Genomic DNA, 24012 nt, shown 5'->3' with positions numbered 1-24012 from the left:
TTGAGGTCATATAATGTCTTTTGGAATCATAAATGACCTTTAATCAGTCACACAAAGGCCCTTAGGTTAACCTTGAGTTAATTAAAGGAGATTTGTACGTAAACAATTAAAATGATATTTTAAGGCAAAAAGGATTTTTTAACCACCCAAATGGCCTTTTAGGATGTTGTGGAGTTCATAGGAAACACCCTAACTTGTTTCTATCCAGGTTCGGAAAAGTGAAAAAAAAAATATCAAAAACATAAGGCATTCACGTTTTTGGACCAATTTCACAAGTTTTTGAGGAAACACCCTAAATTGTCATTCAAATTTATCTAATTTCTAAGAAATAGAATTGCAGACGACAATTCGAATCAACCTTGCAATTAGTTTGTAATTGACCGGACTGCGAATCACTCCTTAGTCCTCTACACATTTGTAACATTTTTCTTGTAATTATACAAATATATTATACCACAAGGAAAGTAAATTGTTGTTTATAATAATATATGGCCTTTAATCACATATATATTACCCCGATTTGGCCTTGTATCCTTCAAAAGAGGCATAAATATTACAGTAGTTAAATTGACCGTTTATAAGCAAAGTAGATGGATTTAACCACCTAAATGGCCTCAAAAAGGTGTCATAGGGATCTTGGGAAGCACTCCAACTTGTTTCCCTTTCAGGTCCGAAAAATTCAAAAGTTGTCAAAAATTAAAGGTTATAATCCACACTTTTGGACTAATTTTGGAGGTTTTGGGACCCGATGTTGAAAATTGTCGAGAAGGTAGGGGATACATATTGAGGTCATATAACGTCTTTTGTAATCATAAATGACCACTAATCGGTCACACAAAGGCCCTTATGGTGACTTTGAGTTAATTAAAGGAGATGTGTACGCAAACGGTTAAAGTGATATTTTTAAGGCAAAATGGATGTTATAACCACCCAAATGGCCTTCTAGGGTGTTGAGGAGTTCATAGGAAACACCTTAGCTTGTTTCTATTCTAGTTCGAAAAAGTGAAAAAAAAAATCCAAAAGTAAAGGCTATAATTCACGTTTTTGGACCAATATCAAAGGTTTTTAAGAAACACCCTAAATTGTCATTCAAATTTAAATAAGTTCTAAGAAACAGAATTATAGACGACAATTTGAATCAACTTTGCAATTAGTTTGTAATTAACCGGACTATCAATTACTCCTTGGTTTTTACACATTTCTAACATTTTCCTTAGAATTATACTAAGTATATCATATCCCAAGGAAATTTAATTGTTGTTTGTAATAAAATATGGCCATTAATCAAATATATATATTACCCCGTGATGTCCTTGTTTCCTTTAAAGGAGGCATATACATTACAGTAGTTAAATTGACTGTTTATAAGCAAAGTGGATGGATTTAACCACCTAAACGGCCTCTAGAGGTGTCATAGGGTCCTTCAAAAGCACTCCAACTTGTTTCCCTTTCAGGTCCGAAAAAGTCAAAAATTGTCAAAAATTAAAGGCTATAATCCATGCTTTTGGTCTAATTTTGGAGGTTTTGGAACCCGATATCGAAAATTGTCGAGAAAGTAGGGGATACATATTGAGGTCATATAACGTCTTTTGTAGTCATAAATGACCACTAATCGGTCACACAAAGGCCCTTATGGTGACTTTGAATTAATTAAAGGAGACGTGTACGTAAACACTTAAAGTGATATTTTTTTAAGGCAAAAAGGATTTTCTAACCACCCAAATGGCCTTCTAGGGTGTTGTGGAGTTCATAGGAAACACCTTAGCTTGTTTGTATCCTAGTTCGAAAAAGTGAAAAAAAAATCCAAAAGTAAAAGCTATAATTCACGTTTTTGGACCAATATCACAGGTTTTTCAGAAACACCCTAAATTGTCATTCAAATTTAAATAAGTTCTAAGAAACAAAATTGCTGATGACAATTTGAATCAAGCTTGCACTTAGTTTGTAATTAACCGGACTATCAATTACTCCTTGGTTTTTACACAATTCTAACACTTACCTTAGAATTATACTAAGTATATCATATCACAAGGAAATTAAATTGTTGTTTGTAATCACATATGGCCATTAATTGCATTTATATTTCACCGTGATGGCCTTGATTCCTTCAAAGAAGGCATATACATAAGAGTAGTTAAATAGACCGTTTAAAAGCAAAGTGCATGGATTTAACCACCTAAATGGCCTCCAGGGGTGTCATAGCATAGGGTCATTGGGAAGCACTCCAACTTGTTTCCCTTTCAGATCCAAAAAATTCAAATATGTTTAAGGCTATAATCCACGCTTTTGGACCAATTTTGGAGATTTTAAGACTCGGTGTTGAAAATTGTCGAAGAGGTGGGGGATACATATTGAGGTTATATAATGTCTTTTGGAATCATAAATGACCACTAATCAATCACACAAAGGCCCTGATGGTGACCTTGAGTTAATTAAAGGTGATGTGTACGTAAACACTTAAAATGATATTTTTAAGGCAAAAAGGATGTTCTAATCACCCAAATGGCCTTCTAGGGTGTTGTGGAGTTCATAGGAAAAACCCTAACTTGTTTATATCAAGATTCGGAAAAGTGCAAAAAGAAATCCAAAAGTGAAGGCTTTAATTCACGTTTTTGGACCAATTTCAAAGGTTTTCAGGAAACACTTCAAATTGTCATTCAAATTTAACTAAGTTCTAAGAAACAGAATTGCAGACGACAATTTGAATCAACCTTGCCTTTAGTTTGTAATTGACCGGAGTGTTAATCACTCCTTAGTCCTTACACATTTGTAACAATTTCCTTAAAATTATACAAGTATATCATAACCCAGGGAAATTAAATTTTTGTTTATAATTGTATATGGCCATTAATCACATATATATTACCCCGTGACGGCCTTGTTTCCTTCGAAGGAGACATATACATTACAGTAGTTAAATTGACCGTTTATAAGAAAAGTGAATAGATTTAACCACCTAAAAGGCCTCCAAGGGTCACATAGGGTCCTTGGAAAGCACTCAAACTTGTTTCCCTTTCAGGTCCGAAAATGTCAATGATTGTCAAAAATTAAAGTTTATAATCCACGCTTTTAGACCAATTTTGGAGGTTTTGGGACCCGATGTTGAAAATTGTCGAGAAGGTAGGGAATACATATTGAAGTCATATTATGTCTTTTGGAATTATAAATGACCTTGAGTTAATTAAAGAAGATGTATACGTAAAAACTTAAAGTGATATTTTTAAGGCAAAAAGGATGTTCTAACCACCTAAATGGCCTTCTACGATGTTGTGGAGTTCATAGGAAACAGCCTAAATTTTTCTATCAAGGCTCGGAAAAGTGAAAAAAAAAAAAAAAAAAGTGAGGGCTATAATTCACGTTTTTGGACCAATTTCACGGGTTTTAGCACCCTAAATTGTCATTCAAATTTAACTAAGTTCGAGGAAGCGGAATAGTTGACGTCAAAACCTTGCCCTTAGTTTGTAATTGATCGGACTCTCAATCACTCCTTCCTTACACATTAGTAACATTTTCCTTAGAATTATACAAGTATATCATATCACAAGGAAATTAAATTGTTTTTTGTAATCATATATGGCCATAAATCAAATATATATTACCCCATGATGGCCTTGAATCCTTGTAAGGAGGCATATACATATTAGTAGTTAAATTGACCGTTAATAATCAAAATGGATGGATTTAACCACCTAAATGGCCTCTAGAAATGTCAAAGGTGTAATAGGGTCCTTGGGAAGCACTCGAACTTGTTCCCCTTTCAGATCCGAAAAAGTAAAAAATTGTCAAAAATAAAAGGCTAATCCACACTTTTGGACCAATTTTGGAGGTTTTGGAACCCGATGTTGAAAATTGTCGAGAAAGTAGAGGATACATATTGAGGTCATATAATGTCTTTTGTAATCATAAATGACCACTAATCAGTCACACAAAGGCCCCTTATGGTGACCTAAAGTTAATTAAAGGAGATGTGTACGTAAACTCTTAACGTGATATTTTTAAGGCAAAAAGGATGTTCTAACCTCCCAAATGGCCTTTTAGGGTGCTGTGGAGTTCATAGGAAACACCAAAGCTTGTTTCTATCTAGTTTCGGAAAAGTGAAAAAAAAAATCCAAAAGTGAAGGTTATAATTCACGTTTTTTCACCAATTTCAAAGGTTTTTCAGGAAACACCCTAAATTGTCATTCAAATTCAACTAAGTTCTAAGAAACAGAATAGCACACGAAATTTTAAATCAACTGTGCCCTTATTTTGTAATTGACTGGACTATCAATCACTCCTTGGTCCTTACACATTTGTAACATGTAAATTATAATTATACAAGTATATCATATCACAAGAAAATTAAATTGTTATTTGTAATAATATATGGACATTAATCACATATATATTACCCCATGATGGCCTTAATTTCTTGTAAGGAGGCATATACATATTAGTAGTTAAATTGACCATTGATAAGCAAAGTGGATGGATGTTACAACCTAAATGGCCTTCAATGGTGTCGTAGGGTCCTTGGGAAGCACTCCAACTTATTTCCCTTTCAAGTCTGAAATAGTCAAAAATTGTCAAATTTTGAAGGCTATAATCCACGCTTTTGGACCAATTTTGGAGGTTATTGGGACCCGATGTTTAAAATTGTCGAAAAGGTGGGGGATACATATTGAGGATTTGAGGTCATATAATGCCTTTTGGAATCATAAATGACCATTAATCAGTCACACAAAGGCCCTTATGGTGACCTTGAGTTAATTAAAGGAGATTTGTACTAAACACTTAAAGTGATATTATAAGGCAAAAAGGATGTTCTAACCACCCAAATGGCCTTCAAGGGTGTTCTGGAGTTCATAGGAAACACCCTAACTTGTCTCTATCCAGGTTCGGAAAAGTGGAGAAAATTTTCCAAAAGTGAAGACTATAATTCACTTTTTTGGAAAAAATTCACAGGTTTTTTAGGAAACACCCCGAATTATCATTCAAATTTAACTAAGTTCTAAGAAATAGAATTACAGACGACAATTTGAATCAACCTTGCCCTTAATTTGTAATTAAACGGACTATCAATCACTCCTTAGTCCTTACACATTTGTAACATTATCCTTAGAATTATACAAGTATATCATATCCCAAGGAAACTGAATTGTTGTTTTTAATCATGTATGTTCATTAATCACATATATATTACCCGTGATGGCTTTGTTTCCTTAAAAGGAGACATATACATAACAGTAGTTAAATTGATCGTTTATAAGCAAAGAGGATGGATTTAACCACCTAAATGGCCTCCAGAGGTATCATAGGGTCTTTCGGAAGGACTCCAACTTGTTTTCCTTTCATGTCCGTAAAAGTCAAAAATTGAAGGTATAATCCATGCTTTTGGACCAATTTTGGAGGTTTTGGGACCAAAAGTTGAAAATTGTCCGGAAGGTAGGGGATACATATTGAGGTCATACATTGTCTTTTGGAATCATATATGACCACGAATCAGTCACGCAAAGGCCCTTATGGTGACCTTGTGTTAATGAAAGAAGATGTGTACGTAAACACTTAAAGTGATATTTTAAAGGAAAAAGGATGTTCTAACCACCCAAAAGGCCTTCTAGGGTGTTGTGGAGTTCACAAGAAACATCATAACTTGTTTCCATTCAGATTTTAAAAAGTGATAAGAAAATCAGGCTATAATTCACGTTTTGGGACAAATCTCACAGGTTTTTTAGGAAACACCCTATATTGTCATTCAAATTTATCTAAGTTCTAAGAATTAGAATTTCGGAAGACAATTTGAATCAACCTTGCCCTTAGTTTGTAATTGGTCGGACTATCAATCACTCCTTAGACCTTACACATTTGTAACATTTTCCTTTTAATTTTACAAGTGTATCATACCACAAGGAAATTACATTATTGTTTGTTATCATATATGGCCATTAAACACATATATATATTACCCCGTAATGGCCTTCTTTCCCTGAAAGGAGGCATATACATAACATTAGTTAAATTGACCGACTATAAAAAAAAGTGGATGGATTTAACCACCTCAATGGCCTCCACATGTGTCATAGGGTCCTTAAGAAGCACTCCAACTTTTTTCCCTTTCAGGTCCGAAAAAGTCAAAAATTGTCAAAAAATGAAGGCTATAATCCACCCTTTTGGATTAATTTTGGAGGTTTTGGGACTCGATGTTGAAAATTGTCGAGAAGATAGGGGATACATATTGAGGTCATATAATGTCTTTTAGAATCATAAATGACCACTAATCAGTCACACATAGGCCCTGATGGTGACCTTGAGTTAATTAAAGGAGATGTGAACGTAAACACTTAAAGTGATATTTTAAGGCAAAAAGAATGTTCTAACCACCCAAATCGCCTTCTAGGGTGTTGTGGAGTTCATAGGAAACACCGTAACTTGTTTCTATCCAGGTTCGGAAAACTGTAAAAAAAATCCAAAAGTGAAAGCTATAACTCATATATTTTGGACCAATTTCATAGGTTTTTTAGGAAACACCCTAACTTGTCATTCAAATTTAACTAAGTTCTAAGAAACAGATCTGCAGATGACAATTAATCAACCTTGCCCTTAGTTTGTAATTCACCGGACGATCAATCACTCCTTAGTCCTTACACATTTGTAACATTTTCCTTAAAATTATACAATTATATCATACCACAAGGAAATTTAATTGTTTTTTGTAATCAAATATCGCCATTAATCACATATATATATTACCCCGTGATGGCCTTGTTTCCTTCAAAGGAGGCATAGACATTACAGTAGTTAAATTGACTGTTTATAAGCAAAGTGGATGGATTTAACCACCTAAATGGCCTCCAGAGGTGTCATAGGGTCCTTGGGAAGCACTCCAACTTGTTTCCCTTTAAGGTACGAAAAAGTAAAAAAATTTCAAAAATTAAAAGCTATATATCCATGCTTTTGGACCAATTTTGGAGGTTTTAGGACCCGATGTTGAAAATTGTCGAGAAGGTAGGGGATACAAATTGAGGTCATATAATGTCTTTTGGAATCATAAATGACCACTAATCAGCCACACAAAGACCCTTATGGTGACCTTGAATTAATTAAAGGAGATGTGTACGTAAACACTCAAAGTGATATTTTTAAGGCAAAAAGGATGTTCTAACCACCCAAATGGCCTTCTAGGATGTTGTGGAGTTCATAGGAAACACCCTAGCTTGTTTCTATGCAGGCTCGGAAAAGTTTAAAAAAAATCCAAAAGTGAAGGCTATAATTCACGTTTTTGGACTAATTTAAGAGGTTTTTCAGGAAACACTCTAAATTGTCATTCAAATTTAACTAGGTTCTAAGAAACATAATTGCAGACGACAATTTAAATCAACCTTGCCCTTAGTTTGTAATTGACTGGACAATCAATCACTCCTTGGTCCTTAAACATTTGTAACATTTTCCTTAGAATTATACAAGTATATCATATCACAAGGAAATTAAATTGTGATTTGTAATCATATATGGCCATTAATCACATATATATTGCCCCGTGATGGCCTTGATTCCTTTAAAGAAGTCATATACATAACAGTAGTTAAATTGACCGTTTAAAAGCAAAGTGGATGGATCTAACCACCTAAATGGCCTCCAACGGTGTTAAAGGGACCTTGGGAAGCACTCCAACTAGTTTCCCATTCAGGTTCAAAAAAGTCAAAAATTGTCAATAATGAAAGGCTATAATCCACGCTTTTGGACCACTTTTGGAGGTTTTAGGACCCGATGTTGAAAATTGTCGAGAAGTTAGAGGATACATATTGAGGTCATATAATATCTCATGGAATCATAAATGACCCCTAATCAGTCACACAAAGGCCCTTATGGTGACCATGAGTTAATTAAAGGAGATTTGTACATAAACACTTAAAGTGATATTTTATGGCAAAAAAGATATTGTAACTACCCAAATGGTCTTCTAGGGTGTTGTGGAGTTCATAGGAAACACCCTAACTTGTTTCTATCAAGGTTCGGAAAAGTGCAAAAAAAATCCAAAAGTGAAAGCTATAACTCACGTTTTTAGACCAATTTCATAGGTTTTTTAGGAAACACCCTAACTTGTCATTTAAATTTAACTAATTTCTAAGAAACTGATCTGCAAATGACAATTTGAATCAACCTTGCCCTTAGTTTGTAATTGACCGGACGATCAATCACTCCTTAGTCCTTACACATTTGTAACATTTTCCTTAAAATTATACACGTATATCATACCATAAGGAAATTTAATTTTTTTGTAATCAAATATGGCCATTAATCACATATATATATTACCCCGTGATGGTCTTGTTTCCTTCAAAAGGGGCATATAAATTACAGTAGTTAAATTGACCGTTTATAAGCAAAGTGAATGGATTTAACCACCTAAATGGCCTCCAGTGGTGTCATAGGGTCCTTGGGAAGCACTCCAACTTGTTTTCATTTCAGGTCCGAAAAAGTAAAAAATTGTCTAAAATTGAAGGTTATAATCCATGCTTTTCGACCAATTTTGGAGATTTTGGGACCAAATGTTGAAAATTGTCGGGAAGGTAGGAGATACATATTGAGGTCATATATTGTCTTTTGGTTTCATATGTGACCACTAATCAGTCACGCGAAGGACCTTATGGTGACCTTGAGTTAATTAAAGGAGATGTGTACGTAAACATTTAAAGTGATATTTTTAAGGAAAAAAGGATGTTCTAACCACTGCAATGGCCTTCTAGGGTGTTGTAGAGTTCATAGGAAACACCCTAACTGATTTCCATCCAAGTGCGGAAAAGTGATAAAAAAATCAGGCTATAATTCACGTTTTTGGACCAATTTAAGAGGTTTTTCAGGAAACACCCGAAATTGTCATTCAAATTTAACTAAGTTCTAAGAAACATAATTGCAGACGACAATTTAAATCAACCTTGCCCTTAGTTTGTAATTGACTGAACAATCAAACACTCCTTGGTCCTTACACATTTATAACATTTTCCTTAGAATTATACAAGTATATCATATCACAAGGAAATTAAATTGCTGTTTGTAATCATATATGGCCATTAATGACATATATATTACCCCGTGATGGCCTTGATTCCTTGAAAGAAGGCATATACATAACAGTAGTTAAATTGAACGTTTATAAGCAAAGTGGATGGATTTAACCACGTAAATGGCCTCTAGAGGTGTCATAGGGTCCTTGGGAAGCACTCCAACTTGTTTCCTTTTCATCAAAAATTTTCAAAAATTGAAGGCTATAATCCACGCTTTTAGACCAATTTTGGAGGTTTTCGATGTTTAAAATTGTCGGGAAGGTAGGGTATACATATTGAGGTCTTATAATGTTATTTGGAATCATATATGACCACTAATCAGTCACACAAAGGCCCTTACGGTGACCTTTAGTTAATTAAAGGAGAAGTGTACGTAAACACTTAAAGTGATATTTTTAAGGCAAAAAGGATGTTCTAACCACCTAAATGGCCTTCTAGGGTGTTTTGGAGTTCATAGGAAACACCCTAACTTGTTTCCATCCAGGTTCGGAAAAGTGAAAAAAAATCAAAAAGTGAAGACTATAATTCACGTTTTTGGACCAATTTCAGAGGCTTCAAGACCTAAAGTCAAAAGCTTACAAGAGGGTAGGGGATGCTTCCTAGGGTTATATAACATTCTTTGGAACCATATATGACCACTAGTCAGTCACATAACGACTCATGTGGCGACTTTGAATAGATTTAAAGTTCGCCGGTACATAAATGGCTAAAGTGACATTTTAAAGGCAAAATAGATGGTTCCAAACTTCCAACCACCCAAACGGCCTCTTACGGTGTCATGGAATCTATGGGAAGAGCTTCGACCCCTTATTTTCCAAGTTCGGAAAACAATTGTCAAATAAAGAATGTAACCTTAATGAAACCAATTTTGGTGGTTTGGAGTGCCGGTAGGATTATAAAATTGTTCACATTTAGTTGCACATTTTGACTTAAAAAGAAAAAGTGAATAAAGGAAATACTACGAGTAAACACATTTTATTGACATAGGTACACACTACACATGAGACACTTTGTGGTGGTTTTGAGTTTTGTGGTGGTGATGATGGGAGTGGAGGTGGGGCAGAGATATTTTCTAGGTGGTGGTGGGGTGGGAGGAAGGCCATGGAAGGGAGATAGAGAGAGAAGCTTTTTTAAAAAATATTGATTATAGTTTTAAAAATTAAAATTAAAATAAAATGAGAAAATGACATGCGGATTGCTGGGTTACTAGGAGAAAATAAATACTTCCTTTGTTTTTTTTTACTTGACCTGTTTCTTTTATCACGCTTGCCAATGCAAAACTTTAACGATCAATAACTTAAATTCTCCATAAGTAAAAATTATAAAAATTATATATTATGATAGTACTTATTAAGACGAATCCAAAAAATCATACATGGATATATTTTCCTTACGTATTATTCACAAAAGACGGTCAAAGGAGGGGTGGTGAATAGTGTAAAAGTCAAAGCGGGTCAAGTAATAAAGAACGGAGGAAGTAGTAAACTTGTTGAAACGTTGGATTATATTGGGAAAACGAGACAAAGACTGGATTATACTTATTAAATTTTCCTTTATTTTATCCTCCAATACTCCTACTTTCTTCCAAATATTTCCAATCCTAATTTTATCCTATTCAGTGTTCCCACACATCCATATTGAAAACTCATCTAAATTTCCTGATATTCCTAAATGTCTTTTAAAGCTGAAAATTCCCCATGGTGATGGCAAGATTATATGACATACATTATGAAAAAATAAGGCCAAGAGGACATCTTGTTGATCTTTTCTGTTGGACCAAAAATGTGCTAGATTGCAAAGACGGTAAAAAAATTAAACCCTTTAATGTAGCATTACCTGCAAGATGATTCATATGTAACACTGCATATACATCCAAGTTCACCTGAGATGAGATGATAATACAGACAATGTTGTCAGCTGTAAATCAGAGCCTCGGAGATAAAATAATAAATAAAAGTAGGGAAATTATCAATGGTTTGGCTTTTTATCAATGGTACACCAACTTACATTTTGTTTATCAGCGGTACACCTAAGGTTTAATACACTCATCTACAGTAACTGTCACGTTAAACAAACGTTAATTATAGGTTAATTTTAGGTTAATCTGATTTTTTTAACTATTTTTTAACTAAAAAAATTCCCTCCTTTTTTTTCCCTCTTCACTTTACCTCCTTTATTTAATCTACCCTACCCACCCCTTCTTACTATATAAGTAGTTTCCCTCCCATATGATTTTCCCTCTTCACTCTTTCTGTCGAATTTCCCTCTTCTTTGTTTTTTTTTTTTTTTTTTTTTTTTTGCTTATCAATGTCTTCTTTTGGCATGGGTTCATCTACCAACGGAAATGGGAGGGGTTTGTGGTTCAAATCAGTTAATTGTAACTGTGACCCTTCAACTGTTGATATCAGGTTCTCAAGCTATGTATCATATCAAACCCAGGAAGATCCTACTACAAGTGCAGATTATGTAAATTCTTCATGTGGGTGAAGGAGGATCGGATGGTTAGTGACGCAGCAAGTAGAGTGGCTAGTACATCTGAATCTACAAGTGTTCAACTTTTAAGGAGAAAATTTAATGAGTTTATGATAAGAACAGATGAATTTGCTGACTTTGTTCATTTGGTGGTCAAAGTTGCAATTGTTATGTATTTGGTGTTATTAGTGGTAGCTCTGAAATAATGTAATGTTGTTGTACTTTGGTTAATGCATATCAATAAAAGCTAAGTCATTGCTGACTTTTTATTTCAGTATTGTTGTACTTAATTTCAAACAATCTGCCCTAAACAAATATGTGACTAAACATGTCAAAAGCTTATAACTAAACATGAATATACTACCATATTCATAACTAAACAAATCCAAATGCATAACTTAACACACAAATAACAAAAGTAAACTGCAGGTGCCATTCATTGCATATGTCAAAAGATTTAACACAGGTAAGCAAAAAAAAAATTAACAGAAAAAGAAGAGGGAAATTCGACAAAGAGTGAAGAGGGAAAATCAGGAGGGAGGGAAACTACTTATATAGTAAAAGGGGGTGGGTAGGGTAGATTAAATAAAGGAGGGAAAGTGAAGAGGAAAAAAAAAAGGAGGGAATTTTTTTAGTTAAAAAATAGTTAAAAAATCAGATTAACCTAAAATTAACCTATAATTAACATTTGTTTAACGTGAGAGTTACTCTAGATGATTGTATTAAACCTTAGGTGTACCGCTGATAAACAAAAGGTAAGTTGGTGTACCATTGATAAAGGGCCAAACCTCAGGTGTACCATAGATAATTGCCCATAAAAGTATGATACATATACATCCAGGTTATAACCTTTACATTGTCTGCTGAAACAACTTCCACATATGATATTTACCTAAAAAGAATAGAAGAAAATGTAACAAACAATAACAAGAATAAATATCAAGAGACACAAACAAAGTTATAAGCCCACTTAGGGGTGTATGCCTGAAGGGCTAACCTGAGCCGTGCGCCCCAATTTGTTATAACTTTGCTCACAATTCATGAGATCACCCTCATAGAATCCCTGGATGAATTTCAAAGATTTGTAACAAGTAATTCATATGAGAAGGCATACAGGAAGGGGGGGAGAGGGGGGACTTGGGGAGATTAGAACGATCAGACAATAACTGAATGGAAGCAACGTAGCAACCCATCCCTCTACGGTGATAAATAATTGATTGTAAACTTAAACAAACAATTCATACCGCCAATTCTTTTTATCTTTGGTCATAGAAGAGAAACCTCACCCCCACCCTACTCCAAAACCAGAGAGGGAAAAATAGAAAGAACTAAATGAACTTCCTTTGGGGAGGGTAACATCATTAAGGTGCCACATACCAGAACCGATACGGCGATACTATGCTAATACTAGTGTCATCATGTCCATTCACCATAAAATATCCATGTATCACACCTTGGGTCCTTGGCAGTGAGAGTGATGAATAGTCAAAACCAATGAAGCAATTATCACAGTTAATGAAACCAACAGTCTGACCAACAGCAAAGGAAGGTATGAAACCAAAAAACTCCAAAATGGAATAACTTAAGAGCATATTTGGTTGGAATATTTTTTTATTGAAAACGGATTCAAATAAACCACAACCGTTACCAAGTGTTTGGTTGGAAGGTTTGGGTAACAATTACCATTACCTGAGGGTAATAGACCTAATAGTTTCCACCCATTTGTTACCTCTTTAAAACCTAAGGTAACAATTACCCTTACTCTCCACAAACAAAAATAAAGGAAGATAGGTTTAAGTGGTTTCTTTCCATGATTAAACCAAACAAATGGAAAGGCAAGAGTTAAATGATTCCTTTCCTCCCCCACTTATTTATTTCCTTTCCATACCATTTCCTTTACTCATACCAAACGCCCCCTAAGAGTGCATCAGAATCATTCGTAAAACAAAAGAAGAATAAATGCACCATAAGATTTTAAATTAAGGCTTGCTTATATTTAGCTGCACTTTCAGTCCCACCCTACTTATACAAGGCAACTTTAGTTGTATTCTAATTTTTATCCAAAAGAGTTGCCAACCTCTCAGTAGAGAAAGATCATAATTCAATCTTTAATCTAATTTCTAGTGGACTTTAGAGGATTGTTGGTATACATGTTATGTTTTCAAACCAACTTTAATGAACTCAAGAGACACTCCTTACATCTACTTCAATTTTGGAAAATTTTCCAAGAATGATTTTAAAACGTGTATTATAGCCTTCAATTTTGAAGAATTTTTCACTTTCACAGACCTATCAAGGATAGAGGACAAGGTGTTTCTTATAGACCCCGTGAGACCTCGGGATGCCACTTAGTTGGTTGGAGACTATTTACTTTGCCTCTTAGCTATTAGCCAATTACAGACACACCTTTCGTCTTTGACTCAAGGTCATCCAAAGTTATTAAATGAATGACTAGTGAGCAGTTGAGCACATATGGTTCCAAAAAACCTTTTATGACCCTGAATAGCATTCCCCACCATTATTTTAATTTCAACACTAGGTCCCAAAATCTCCATATATGATCTGATTGTGTGGATAATAACCTTTAATTTAGCCTTCGGAAAACATTTGGTCAGCCGGAAAAATTAGGCATCGAGGGCTTCCCATTCTTCCCAAGGCCTATTTAGTGACCAGAACCATCTAATTCAATTCATGCCTTGACCCATGACTTCGCACCCCTAGAAATCATGTCTTAGGTCAGCTACCTTGGTCTTGCAAAGGTCTTACTCTTACCTTCCTAGGCTCATGCTCAAGCATTACCACACTGAAAATGACCCTAAGATGAGTCAAAATGCTACCTTCTATGGCCGTATATTGACGTTTTTAAGTATGAGGTATTTCTTCTCATGCCTTGTGCAGCACCTATCCTTAGCCCCTTGGCTGAGCATCATATCTTACAGGCAACTGCAGTTCTTTCTCTTTCCAATGTTTTCTATTCTCCTCAGTTATTGCCTTTAGTAAAAATCCCAGCTAGACCTAGTGCTAATAATGGATAAATTTAAGCACTTGTTTTGAATGTTTTCTGATGATCTGCTCAAAACAATTATAAGCACTGAAACTTGACAACACTCTACTCCAATATTGGGAGGCTGACCAGACAGAATTTTCTTGAAAACTTATTCCAATCGACAAAGATAATAATTATAATACAGCTCAAACTTAGAGAATGTTTTAAACCGAAAATTGAGAATTCTTGATTGAAGTAATCCGTAACTTGACAAAATGAATATCTCCTCTAATAATATTGTACTGAAAATTGTAACAACCAGTTTCAGTTAAATGTTTCTGAACAAAAGTTCATTATTATTTATTCATTTTATGGTTGGTCTTTTCTCCAATTAAACAGGATAATAAAAAAAAAATGCAGAGCTCAAGAAGTCGAGGAATACTTGAACAAAGTTGACACGTCCAGAGCCAGCAACAAAATGGTTATATGTATCAAAGCGGCCAAAATCAACATATCCCTGCAAACAAAAAGGAGGGGGTGGGGAGGTGAGTACAAATTGTGGAAAGTGATTGATCTGCAGCCATGTATAGTATTTATAAATACTCAGCACGATATGAATCTACAGAAATCTACAACCATCTTAAGTCACATTATGAGACGTTTTTTAGACCAATCCATTAAGTGACTCCCGTATTTACATTTTTAATGTCGTTTAATTTAAATTAATAAGCCAAAAGTTATAGGGATGAAGATATGACACTGAACTGAAATGGCATAGAGTTTTTTAGTAAAGATAAATCTAATAGCTCAGTAGATTACTGTTTGTGATCTGCTCTCCACGTCTTTGCAAAATCGAACAACCATGTCTGACTCCTGCATGGAGGTAAAGACAAATCTTTAAGCACCAAACAGAAAATCAGTATTTTCCATGGTTCATTACACAGATGAGATGAGCAACTAAAAACAGACCTCTCCCTCATACTCAAAAAGATGTCCTTTCCAGCTTGTCTGAGAAATAATTAAGGACAAGTAGTTTGAAAATATCTGAAAAGTAGAGATTGCGGTAAAATAAATCATCACCACTGCAATACAAAAACTGGACCCACTTTACGGACTCAATCTCCCAGCAAGACAGCATCTTGTAAGGATTCACCCAATAGTGAGGTCTAGAAAGAGGACATGAAGGGTGAAGCCTTGAAATCATTGATACTATTATACTATATACTAATTTCAAAAAGAAACACCCTGCAAAGATAACAAGTCTACCAAACTCATGCTATAATCCTAGGATTCAACAGCATTGCCAATGTATGGATAAATTTATGTTATATTAACAATAGAATTATCTGTTGAATCAGTAATACCAAAAGATGAAGGATACAAAATCAACAATGTGGCTGGAATTATCAAGAGCGTAGCAATTAGAACTCGGCACTGCCATGGAGGCAACTCCAACCACCCATGATAGTACAACTGGTCCACCAATAAGAAGAAGAGACTGTAAATGAATAATGAAAATGAAAAACTAAGCAAGAAAAACCAACCAAGCCAAAAGCATAAGCAAATTGGGTGGAACCCAAACATACACTAAAATCAATAAAAACCCCATTAAGTAATAGACATTCCGACCACATACCTAGGGTGGCCAGCATAATTAATCGAGGCGCGGTGATACAATCAAAGCCATTCCCGGAGCTCAACATCTGTTAACAGATTATAGACCCACCTAAACAAAAAATTAGAGCAGCATAACCATAATAATATGAGATGTGAACATTATTACAATTTACATTGCTCCTATAAAATCATAAGCAATATAAGAAACGAAAGCTCAGGACCAGTCACAGAAATCAAACTTAAAACCCTCAAAATTCAACCCCTTGTGATTGTCAACGAATGGCAAATGGATTAAATTCAATCTAATAATCCAATTTATAGCACAAAAAATATTACTACGTATATAATTGCAGGAAGAGAGTTATTGTTTTTTTAAAAAAAATATTAAAATTTTTGGGTGAAAAATTATTCTTGAATTCGAATTCATTGACATGATAACAATTTAATTGAAGTATGAAATTACTGAAACAAGATATTGAAGAAAGATAATGATAATGAGATTGGTAGAATAAGCTTAGTACCTCAGGTGTGAAGAAATCAGAGAGCAATTGACTAGTATTGCATTTCCAATTTGCGAGATAAATGCTGGAATTCTCGACTTTCACCTGAAATCTACGACCTGTACCACTGAGATGTTTTCTTTTATATTTTTCGGAATAAACTATTTGCGCTCCGCTTTGAATTTTATTTTTATTTTTCTTTTTTAAAAAAACACAAATTACAATAAGATTTAAATATTCCGTACATAACAATTAAATCAACTACGTGTGTTGGATTCTCGACACTCGGACATGTTTATGACACCAGAACTTCACTTTTAGTTCAAAATCATGAAATCTTTTCACAAAATGCTTTGACAAGTACACTTGTCGAATATGGGTGCACGTGTTGGCTAAAAGTCAAAATTAAATTACCTCGTATTCTACTTGCAAAAGTATTGACATTGCGAAAATGCATAAATGGTGCAATATTCTTGCCATCAAGAACCAAATTGTAAAAGGCCACAAATCGGCAACCACAAAAGCCATCAAACATCATTATGCCATTGGTGAATCAATTCATATCATCCACATCGTTATTAAATTTTGTATATGCTATTCGGATTTACTATTATTTTAAATCTTAGACTTTCAACTCCTATGATCGAAGGTAAATCAACAACGAATTTCAAGATTAAGCAATGATGTTTTTCATCTATTTGGTAGCATCTTTTTATGATTTATTCACTTTAATCACCCAAAGGGATAGGTTAAGTTGTTGTTAATGTAGTATTACAAAGAATAGCCTAGATTTATTTTAGGTTTTTTTTTTTAAATAAAATAACCAAAGTTGCTCCAAAGACGCCATTTCCGGTAAACCGTCAAGTTTGGGCAGTGAGTTGAGCAAATAACAACAGCACAGGTAAACCCAGAAAACACAGAACAATGTAATGCGAATTCCGACTACATTTCGTCTCTCATCCAATGCATTCCGCAACAACCACTACCCATCATCATCATCATCATCTTTCATACATCCTCCAAACCCAGTTCACCAATTGTTCGAATCACGCATAATCTCTCTTCTAAACGCCTGCACACACCTCACCCATCTCAGAGCAGCTCATGCTCGCATCTACCGTTGTGGCCTTGATCAAAGCAGCTATGTTCTCACCAAACTCATCCGCATTTTCACCAAATTCAACTCTCCCATGGCTGGCTACCCTCGCGCCATTTTCTCCCAGGTTTGTCACCCAAATTCGTTTCTTTGGACTGCTTTGATTCGTGGGTATGTTGTTAATGGACCGATTTCGGAAGCTTTAGTGTTGTATGATTGTATGAGGGAAAATGGAGCTTTACCCACTTCTTTTACTTTCTGTGCTCTGTTCAAGGCTGCTACTTTAATGGGGGATGTGGGTTTGGGCTGTCAATTACATGGGCAGATGTTTAAGTATGGTGGGTTTTCGTCGGAGTTGTTTTTGAATGCTGGGAATACGTTGATTGATTTGTATGTGAAATGTGGTGTTTTGGAATGTGCACACAAGGTGTTTGATGAAATGCCTGTGAGAGATGTTGTATCTGGGACTTCATTGATTGTTGCTTATGCTAAGGGGGGAGCGATGGAGGCTGCTATGCAGTTGTTTGATGAGCTTGATGTGAAGGATGCAGTGGTATGGACTGCTATGATTACATCGTATTCGCAGAACGCTCGTCCTAAGGATGCTTTGGATATGTTTGATAGGATGCAGTGTTGTGGGATTGAAGCTGATGAGTTTACATTGGCTGGTGTTATCTCAGCGTGTGCTCAGCTTGGTACAACTAATTATTTGACGCGCATAAGGGATATTGCTGAAAGATCAGGATATGGGCCTGATGGAAATGTTGTTATTGGGTCTGCATTGGTAGATATGTATGCCAAATGTGGGAGAGTGGATGGAGCATATGAGATTTTTAAGGTGATGAAAGAAAGGAATGTGTACACTTACAGTTCGATGATTTTGGGGTTTGCAGTGCATGGTCGTGCTGCTGAAGCAATTCAATTGTTCTACGAGATGGATAAGACAGATATAAGACCGAACAAGATCACTTTGATTGGGGTTCTTACAGCATGTAGTCATGCTGGAATGGTGAATGAAGGTCGTCAGTTATTTAGAAGCATGGAGGAAAAATATGGCGTCATCCCCACTGGTGATCACTATACTTGTATGGTTGATCTTCTTGGACGATCTGGTCACTTGGAAGAAGCCCTTGCCCTTGCCAAATCAATGCCACTCGATCCTCATGGGGGTGTGTGGGGTGCATTACTTGGAGCTTGTAGAATTCATAACAATCCTGACATTGCTCAGGTTGCTGCCAGCCATTTATTTGAACTCGAGCCCAATAATATAGGAAATTATGTCTTGCTTGCTAACATTCTTTCATCAGCTGGAAGATGGGATAGTGTTACAAGAGTGAGGACACTGATGAAAATCAAGGGTTTGAAAAAGATTCCTGCGCGTAGCTGGGTGGAAGGACAGAAAGGAAGTATACAAGAATTCTTTGCTGGAGACCTGACTCATCCAAGATCCAGAGATATTATGCAGGTGTTGGAAGACCTTCTAACTAGGTTGAAGCTTCTTGGATACCAACCTAATTTAAATTCAGTGAGTTATGACATTAGTGATGATGACAAGAGACAAATACTAATGACTCACAGTGAGAAGTTGGCTTTAGCTTATGAATTATTGACTACTGAATCTGCTCATACGATCAGGATTATGAAGAACCTTAGAATTTGCGAGGACTGCCATATTTTTATGTGTGGTGCTTCTAAGATTACTGGGAGGGAGATTGTTGTACGGGACAACATGAGATTTCATCATTTTCGAGATGGATCATGCTCCTGTGGAAATTTCTGGTGATATAGCTTTTGTTGAATTACTGAGTGATCAGTGATAATTAGATACGGAATAATTCTCAAGTAGATATCATCTACCTGATAGGATGGTGATAGTGACTAAAGATGATCTGGTGATCTGGTCCTCAGTGTTTGTTGAACATGATAACATGAGCCCTTTATCGAAATGTTAAAATGCACTTGTGACTTGTGAGGATTTGTAAAGGATGCAGCTCAACTTCCTGGGACTGAAATTGGTAAGATTCTGCCAGTTATCTATTGTCCTCAATTGGTCTTTATTAATTCCTATCAAGTGATGTCCTCTTGATGGAAATCAGAAATGGATAAAGGAGAGCATGAAATTTGGCATATTATGTATTCAAAGATCTTCAATTTCTCTGAATTTGAGTAAATTCACTGGTGTTTTCTGTAGGACATTGACGACTATAAAAATAATGATATTTACATTGAGATCTCCTCTGAAATTTTTTAGCTGTATGTGCTACTCAATCCTGTTTCCTCTGTCTCTGTTCCTCTGCCTTTCTATTTATCTTCTCCTTCTTCTTCTCCTTTCCCTTTCCTACTCTATGTATGTAGCCTTCAAGCTGAGATTGGGATGGTGGTAGTGAATTAGGTAATATCGTGGTTGGAGACAGTTACTAAAGTCTAGGTTTCAATTGCATGAGACTATCTTAGATAAGGTAACACTTCCCTTATTCTAACTAATATTATGTTATAATTACATACTGCAGATGGGATCTGCTTGCTGGGCAAAATGGCAAATGTGCATCCTTGATTGCCAGAGATGGGAACTATCCGCCATCATCATATTCATCGGAATTGTGCTGACATGCAAGTAAGAAGGATTGATTATGACAAAGGGGTGCTTGTTGATTCATAGGTTCAATGCTGCGTAAGTTATTTAGTTATCGCATCTGTCACATATCTACTGAGTGTTGATTTTGTTTAAACTTGTGCTATCCTGACTGCTGATTCTGATTAATAAAAAGATTAATGCCTCATTTTTAATTTTCTTTATTAAAGCCGTGTGTGCCTTAATGATGCTTTGTGCTGTTTGATGCATTCCACGTCTGTTGATGGTGCGTGTTTATTTTGCCTAATCCTCATAGAAGCTTATTCCCCTGTGGCATGTATCAGATTTAACATAATATTCTACTTTATTTTGGGGGAGGAGTAAGAAATCTGTGAGCTTGGATGTGGTGCCTAATGTTTCATACGAGTACAAAAAACCATACTAACTAGCTTTCAAGTTACAATTATGGAATCTGCATAAGCCTCAAAGCCTACGTTTCCCGATGTAAGATCTAACATGTGGCAACTCATAGGCTTCATAGTAGAGGATTGTTGTGAGTACGTGTAACGATTACATGACCTTCGTTCCCATCTATGCTTATCAAATCCAAGAGCCCTTCCTCCTCCTATCTTATTAACTAATCTAATTTATACGGTTCCAATCCAACCCACTTATATTATTGTCTAGTCATTTATAAATCCTGCAAAACAAAGGGTTTAGGTATCTTTTTGGGATTGATTTATCATTCCTTGAATTAATAAGATGAGTCAGAATCCAGGCCATCAAGTTGATCCAAGACATGAGCAAACTCGCGGGATAACCTCACATGGAGCTGCGTCAACTAGATCATCGAGTTCAAGTTCAGTAACGCAGCCATTCATTCAGGATTCTCCTAAAGGTGGCTTATTCATTATTTCTGAAGGGAGCCAGCAAAAACAAAAGGAGTATTGGGATCTTAAAACAGCAGCATTCAGCTCTCCTTATTATGATCCGTTTGCTGAGGGTGAGGAAAAGGAGGTGGAGATTGTTAGTCCGGTTGATCGTCAAGGTATTGGCATCCCCACCATTGAAGCATATCATTCGGATGGTTCCCATCGTTGACTATGCTCACTTCTCTGTTTGTAGTGTATGAAAAGGAGGAGCGTGTTTTCTTCCATGTCACCTTGTATCTTACCTTAATCTAATCGTCTTCTTCTTGTTTTCCTTATGTTAAGCAAATGCAATAATTTTTCCCTTTTTTGCTTCTGGATTATCTTAACTAGTGGACACATTACACATATTGAGATTGTAATGGGAAACCTTCCAGCTTCATATTGTGCTGTTTTGTCTTAAGCTCCTGTTCAATAATTCTTCCTTTAATAGTTTGATGTTTCCTTAAGCAAACTGTCAATTATTAGCCTCGTTGAATAAGTTGTTTCTGTGATTTTTAGACTCCAATTCAAATTCAGACATTCACTTGTGAAAACTCTTCCCATTCTTGACATTGTAGGTGACAGATCTGGCAGTCTTCGTCTGGGGAGCTCCCTATGATAAGGCTCGAGAAATTTATAGTTTGAAGGTTATCCGCCGATTAGAATTTTGCCAGTTGCAAAGGAAGTATGTTGAATTTCTTTTCTGCGTCAATTCAGAACTACAAAAGGGTTTGCTCAAGTTTTAATTATAACAAGTGACTAAGTGATTCTTCGAAGCTACATAAACTCAAATGCAAAGAAGGAAAAATTTAGTGATAACCAAAACAATATACTGATGAGTGATGACTGATGAGTACTTAAATTCCTACTTGTTAATTTTCAGTTAAGTTAGAAGCAAGCCTTAAAAACCGCCATTTGAAGGATCAAAGAGTGGGAAGAATTAATCTCAGGGGAATAAAAATTCAACGGAGTTTTATCTTGTTAGTTGATACTTTCTTGCAATTTTTTACTCCGTATTGTTTATAAATATTATTCTTGATTCATTCTCCATAACTTAACTCCAAATTGCCAAAGCATACTTTGTTCAGTTTTATATAATTGAGATTGAGATTTGGTGTTATACTAGTATATTAATCATTGTTGAAAGAAATGGCAAGTTCAGAATACCATACAGCCGATACAGTACAAAATATATTATAGGACAATAATAGGGATAGATAAGCATCAGCTTAAAATAGCGGCAGCTTGAGTACGGTGCTGTCACAACCGTCAGCGCATACTAATCGATGCGGTGCAGAGATGCTGGCAGAGAAGTGTCCAACTGTCCTTAGCCGGCATTAAACAGGCGTCTCTGCAGCATACGTGCCATCATATGGCGAATGCCACACTATGCATGAGGCTAACATAAATGACACGTAATAATTGAAACAGCTGTGCTCTCATGTTGTTTTAGTTACAAGTCCAAAGGTAAACTTGATCAACATTCAGCAAGTTATAGAACTGTACTGAAAGTAGTTTAATAACCTTACTTTGTTAAAAATTTAGGACAAAGGGGGAAAAGTAATTAAATTTGGTGATGGCAGATGCTCAAAGAGGAGGTCAGGGAGGTGATCGTGGTGGCAGAACCACAGATGACCCGTACAACAGAACTACAGGGGCAGGACTTTGGACTGCAGGATTCAATGACTCTACAACTGACATAGGTAATGGTACTAGTACAGGTTGTGGTACTGGTGGTACTAATAATGCGTCCCAAGAGCAAGTAGCCAGGAATCCTTTGTCGCGAGACCCAAGGAAGGGTCAGGGTCAAGGTGAAGGTCAAGTTCAGGTTCGTGGCCATACCAGAGATGAAGGAACTGTCGATTGCAGGCCAGACCCTACTGGTGGTTACTTTGACTTTCGTCGTGGCTGATCGAACTGTGTTATGAATTACTCCGTAGGTGCTTCCGTAGGTGCTAAGGTTTTTTTGTTGTACTACTTACTATTGTATGTCTATACAGAATAACAAAGATTGAGCAATGCATAATTGCATATATGCATGCGCTGTATTATTTTTTTTTTTTTTTTTGTGCTTGAACCTCTGTATCTCTATACAGAATGAAAATCATATTGTAAGCTTATCATATCTTTGATTTTCTGCTTCGTGTTATTCCGTGTGATACTTAAGATCTCAAAATCTTGCACCTAATCTCTTAACGTGGTTAGGTGATGTAATTTTTTGCCCTCTACATATTATTTGATTTTTGCACAATTGTTTAAGAAAGTGAATAAAAATAAAAAGAATGTAGTGTTTAGTTAATTAAGGTGGATATATAATATTAAAAATATTTATATAAACGGACGGTCGCCCCTCCAACAAGAAAGGGTATAAATATGAAAACTTCTCTGCCATTTGGATCGGAGAATTTATGGAGGAAGTTGGGTTTTAAATTTCCAGAAACCACACGATTATATAGCCAAAGGGAATAGGCCACGCCTAAAATCATCCCAAGCGCTGCTAATGTGGCTACTAAGCTATTTCTTTGGAAAGCTCCTACTAAGATGAGAAATTCCCCGATAAAGCTGCTAGTACCAGGTAAACTCATATTGGCTAAAGTGAAAAAGAAGAAAATGGTAGAGAAATTCGGCATGGTGGTTAGAGTTACTGCCGCCGTTTACTGGGGCTTCCATTCAAAGCTTATAACACTTTTCCTTCCGACCTTCCAGCACCGGGCAGGTGTCAGACTCTATACATCGTGTTACCACTTAGCAGAGTTCTGTGTTTTTAATAAACAGTCGCTACCCCCTGGTATGTGCCGCTTTCCTAATCAAAAG

At 35.8% G+C, this 24012-nt stretch overlaps 2 protein-coding genes across 8 annotated transcripts in view; one reads left to right on the top strand and one right to left on the bottom strand.

The window, feature by feature from the left end:
- Positions 1 to 16854, bottom strand: part of LOC110682541 — a 34572-nt gene extending 17718 nt beyond the window's left edge. For 2 of the 4 annotated variants that reach the window (XM_021858890.1, XM_021858891.1), the window contains exons 1-9: positions 16641 to 16822; positions 16139 to 16228; positions 15884 to 15975; positions 15472 to 15510; positions 15322 to 15375; positions 14945 to 15019; positions 12514 to 12579; positions 12366 to 12408; positions 10881 to 10926 (exon numbers count right to left, since the gene is read on the bottom strand). In XM_021858890.1, coding sequence (XP_021714582.1) covers positions 10881 to 10926; positions 12366 to 12408; positions 12514 to 12579; positions 14945 to 15019; positions 15322 to 15375; positions 15472 to 15510; positions 15884 to 15975; positions 16139 to 16205 — 482 coding nt within the window. In that variant the 5' untranslated portion in view covers positions 16206 to 16228; positions 16641 to 16822. Of the gene's footprint in view, positions 1 to 10880; positions 10927 to 12365; positions 12409 to 12513; positions 12580 to 14944; positions 15020 to 15321; positions 15376 to 15471; positions 15511 to 15883; positions 16001 to 16138; positions 16229 to 16640 lie in introns of those variants that run through there. The other 2 variants (XM_021858893.1, XM_021858892.1) reach the window with 2 other exon arrangements.
- A 542-nt stretch (positions 16855 to 17396) lies between these two features.
- Positions 17397 to 23347, top strand: LOC110682540 (pentatricopeptide repeat-containing protein At5g44230-like). 4 transcript variants are annotated; one of them, XM_021858889.1, is made up of 3 exons: positions 17397 to 19730; positions 20226 to 20386; positions 21777 to 23347. In XM_021858889.1, exon 1 carries the CDS (start codon positions 17549 to 17551, stop codon positions 19496 to 19498), a length of 1950 nt encoding a protein of 649 aa, XP_021714581.1. In that variant the 5' UTR covers positions 17397 to 17548; the 3' UTR covers positions 19499 to 19730; positions 20226 to 20386; positions 21777 to 23347. The 4 variants fall into 4 exon arrangements, with proteins under 4 accessions (XP_021714581.1, XP_021714579.1, XP_021714580.1 ...); XM_021858887.1 differs by having other exon boundaries at positions 20226 to 21335; XM_021858888.1 differs by lacking the exon at positions 21777 to 23347 and adding an exon at positions 21066 to 21619.
- The last annotated feature ends 665 nt before the right edge of the window (positions 23348 to 24012 follow it).

The sequence above is a fragment of the Chenopodium quinoa genome, unplaced genomic scaffold (assembly GCF_001683475.1).
Source record: "Chenopodium quinoa cultivar QQ74 unplaced genomic scaffold, ASM168347v1, whole genome shotgun sequence".
Classification (NCBI taxonomy): domain Eukaryota; kingdom Viridiplantae; phylum Streptophyta; class Magnoliopsida; order Caryophyllales; family Amaranthaceae; genus Chenopodium; species Chenopodium quinoa.
Note: the sequence above shows the minus strand (reverse complement) of the source record. Positions and strands in the feature narration are given on the sequence as shown.

Bases quoted from the DNA above. Each gene is read 5' to 3' on its own strand.
- LOC110682540 (XM_021858889.1), top strand. From the start codon at position 17,549: ATGCGAATTCCGACTACATTTCGTCTCTCATCCAATGCATTCCGCAAC.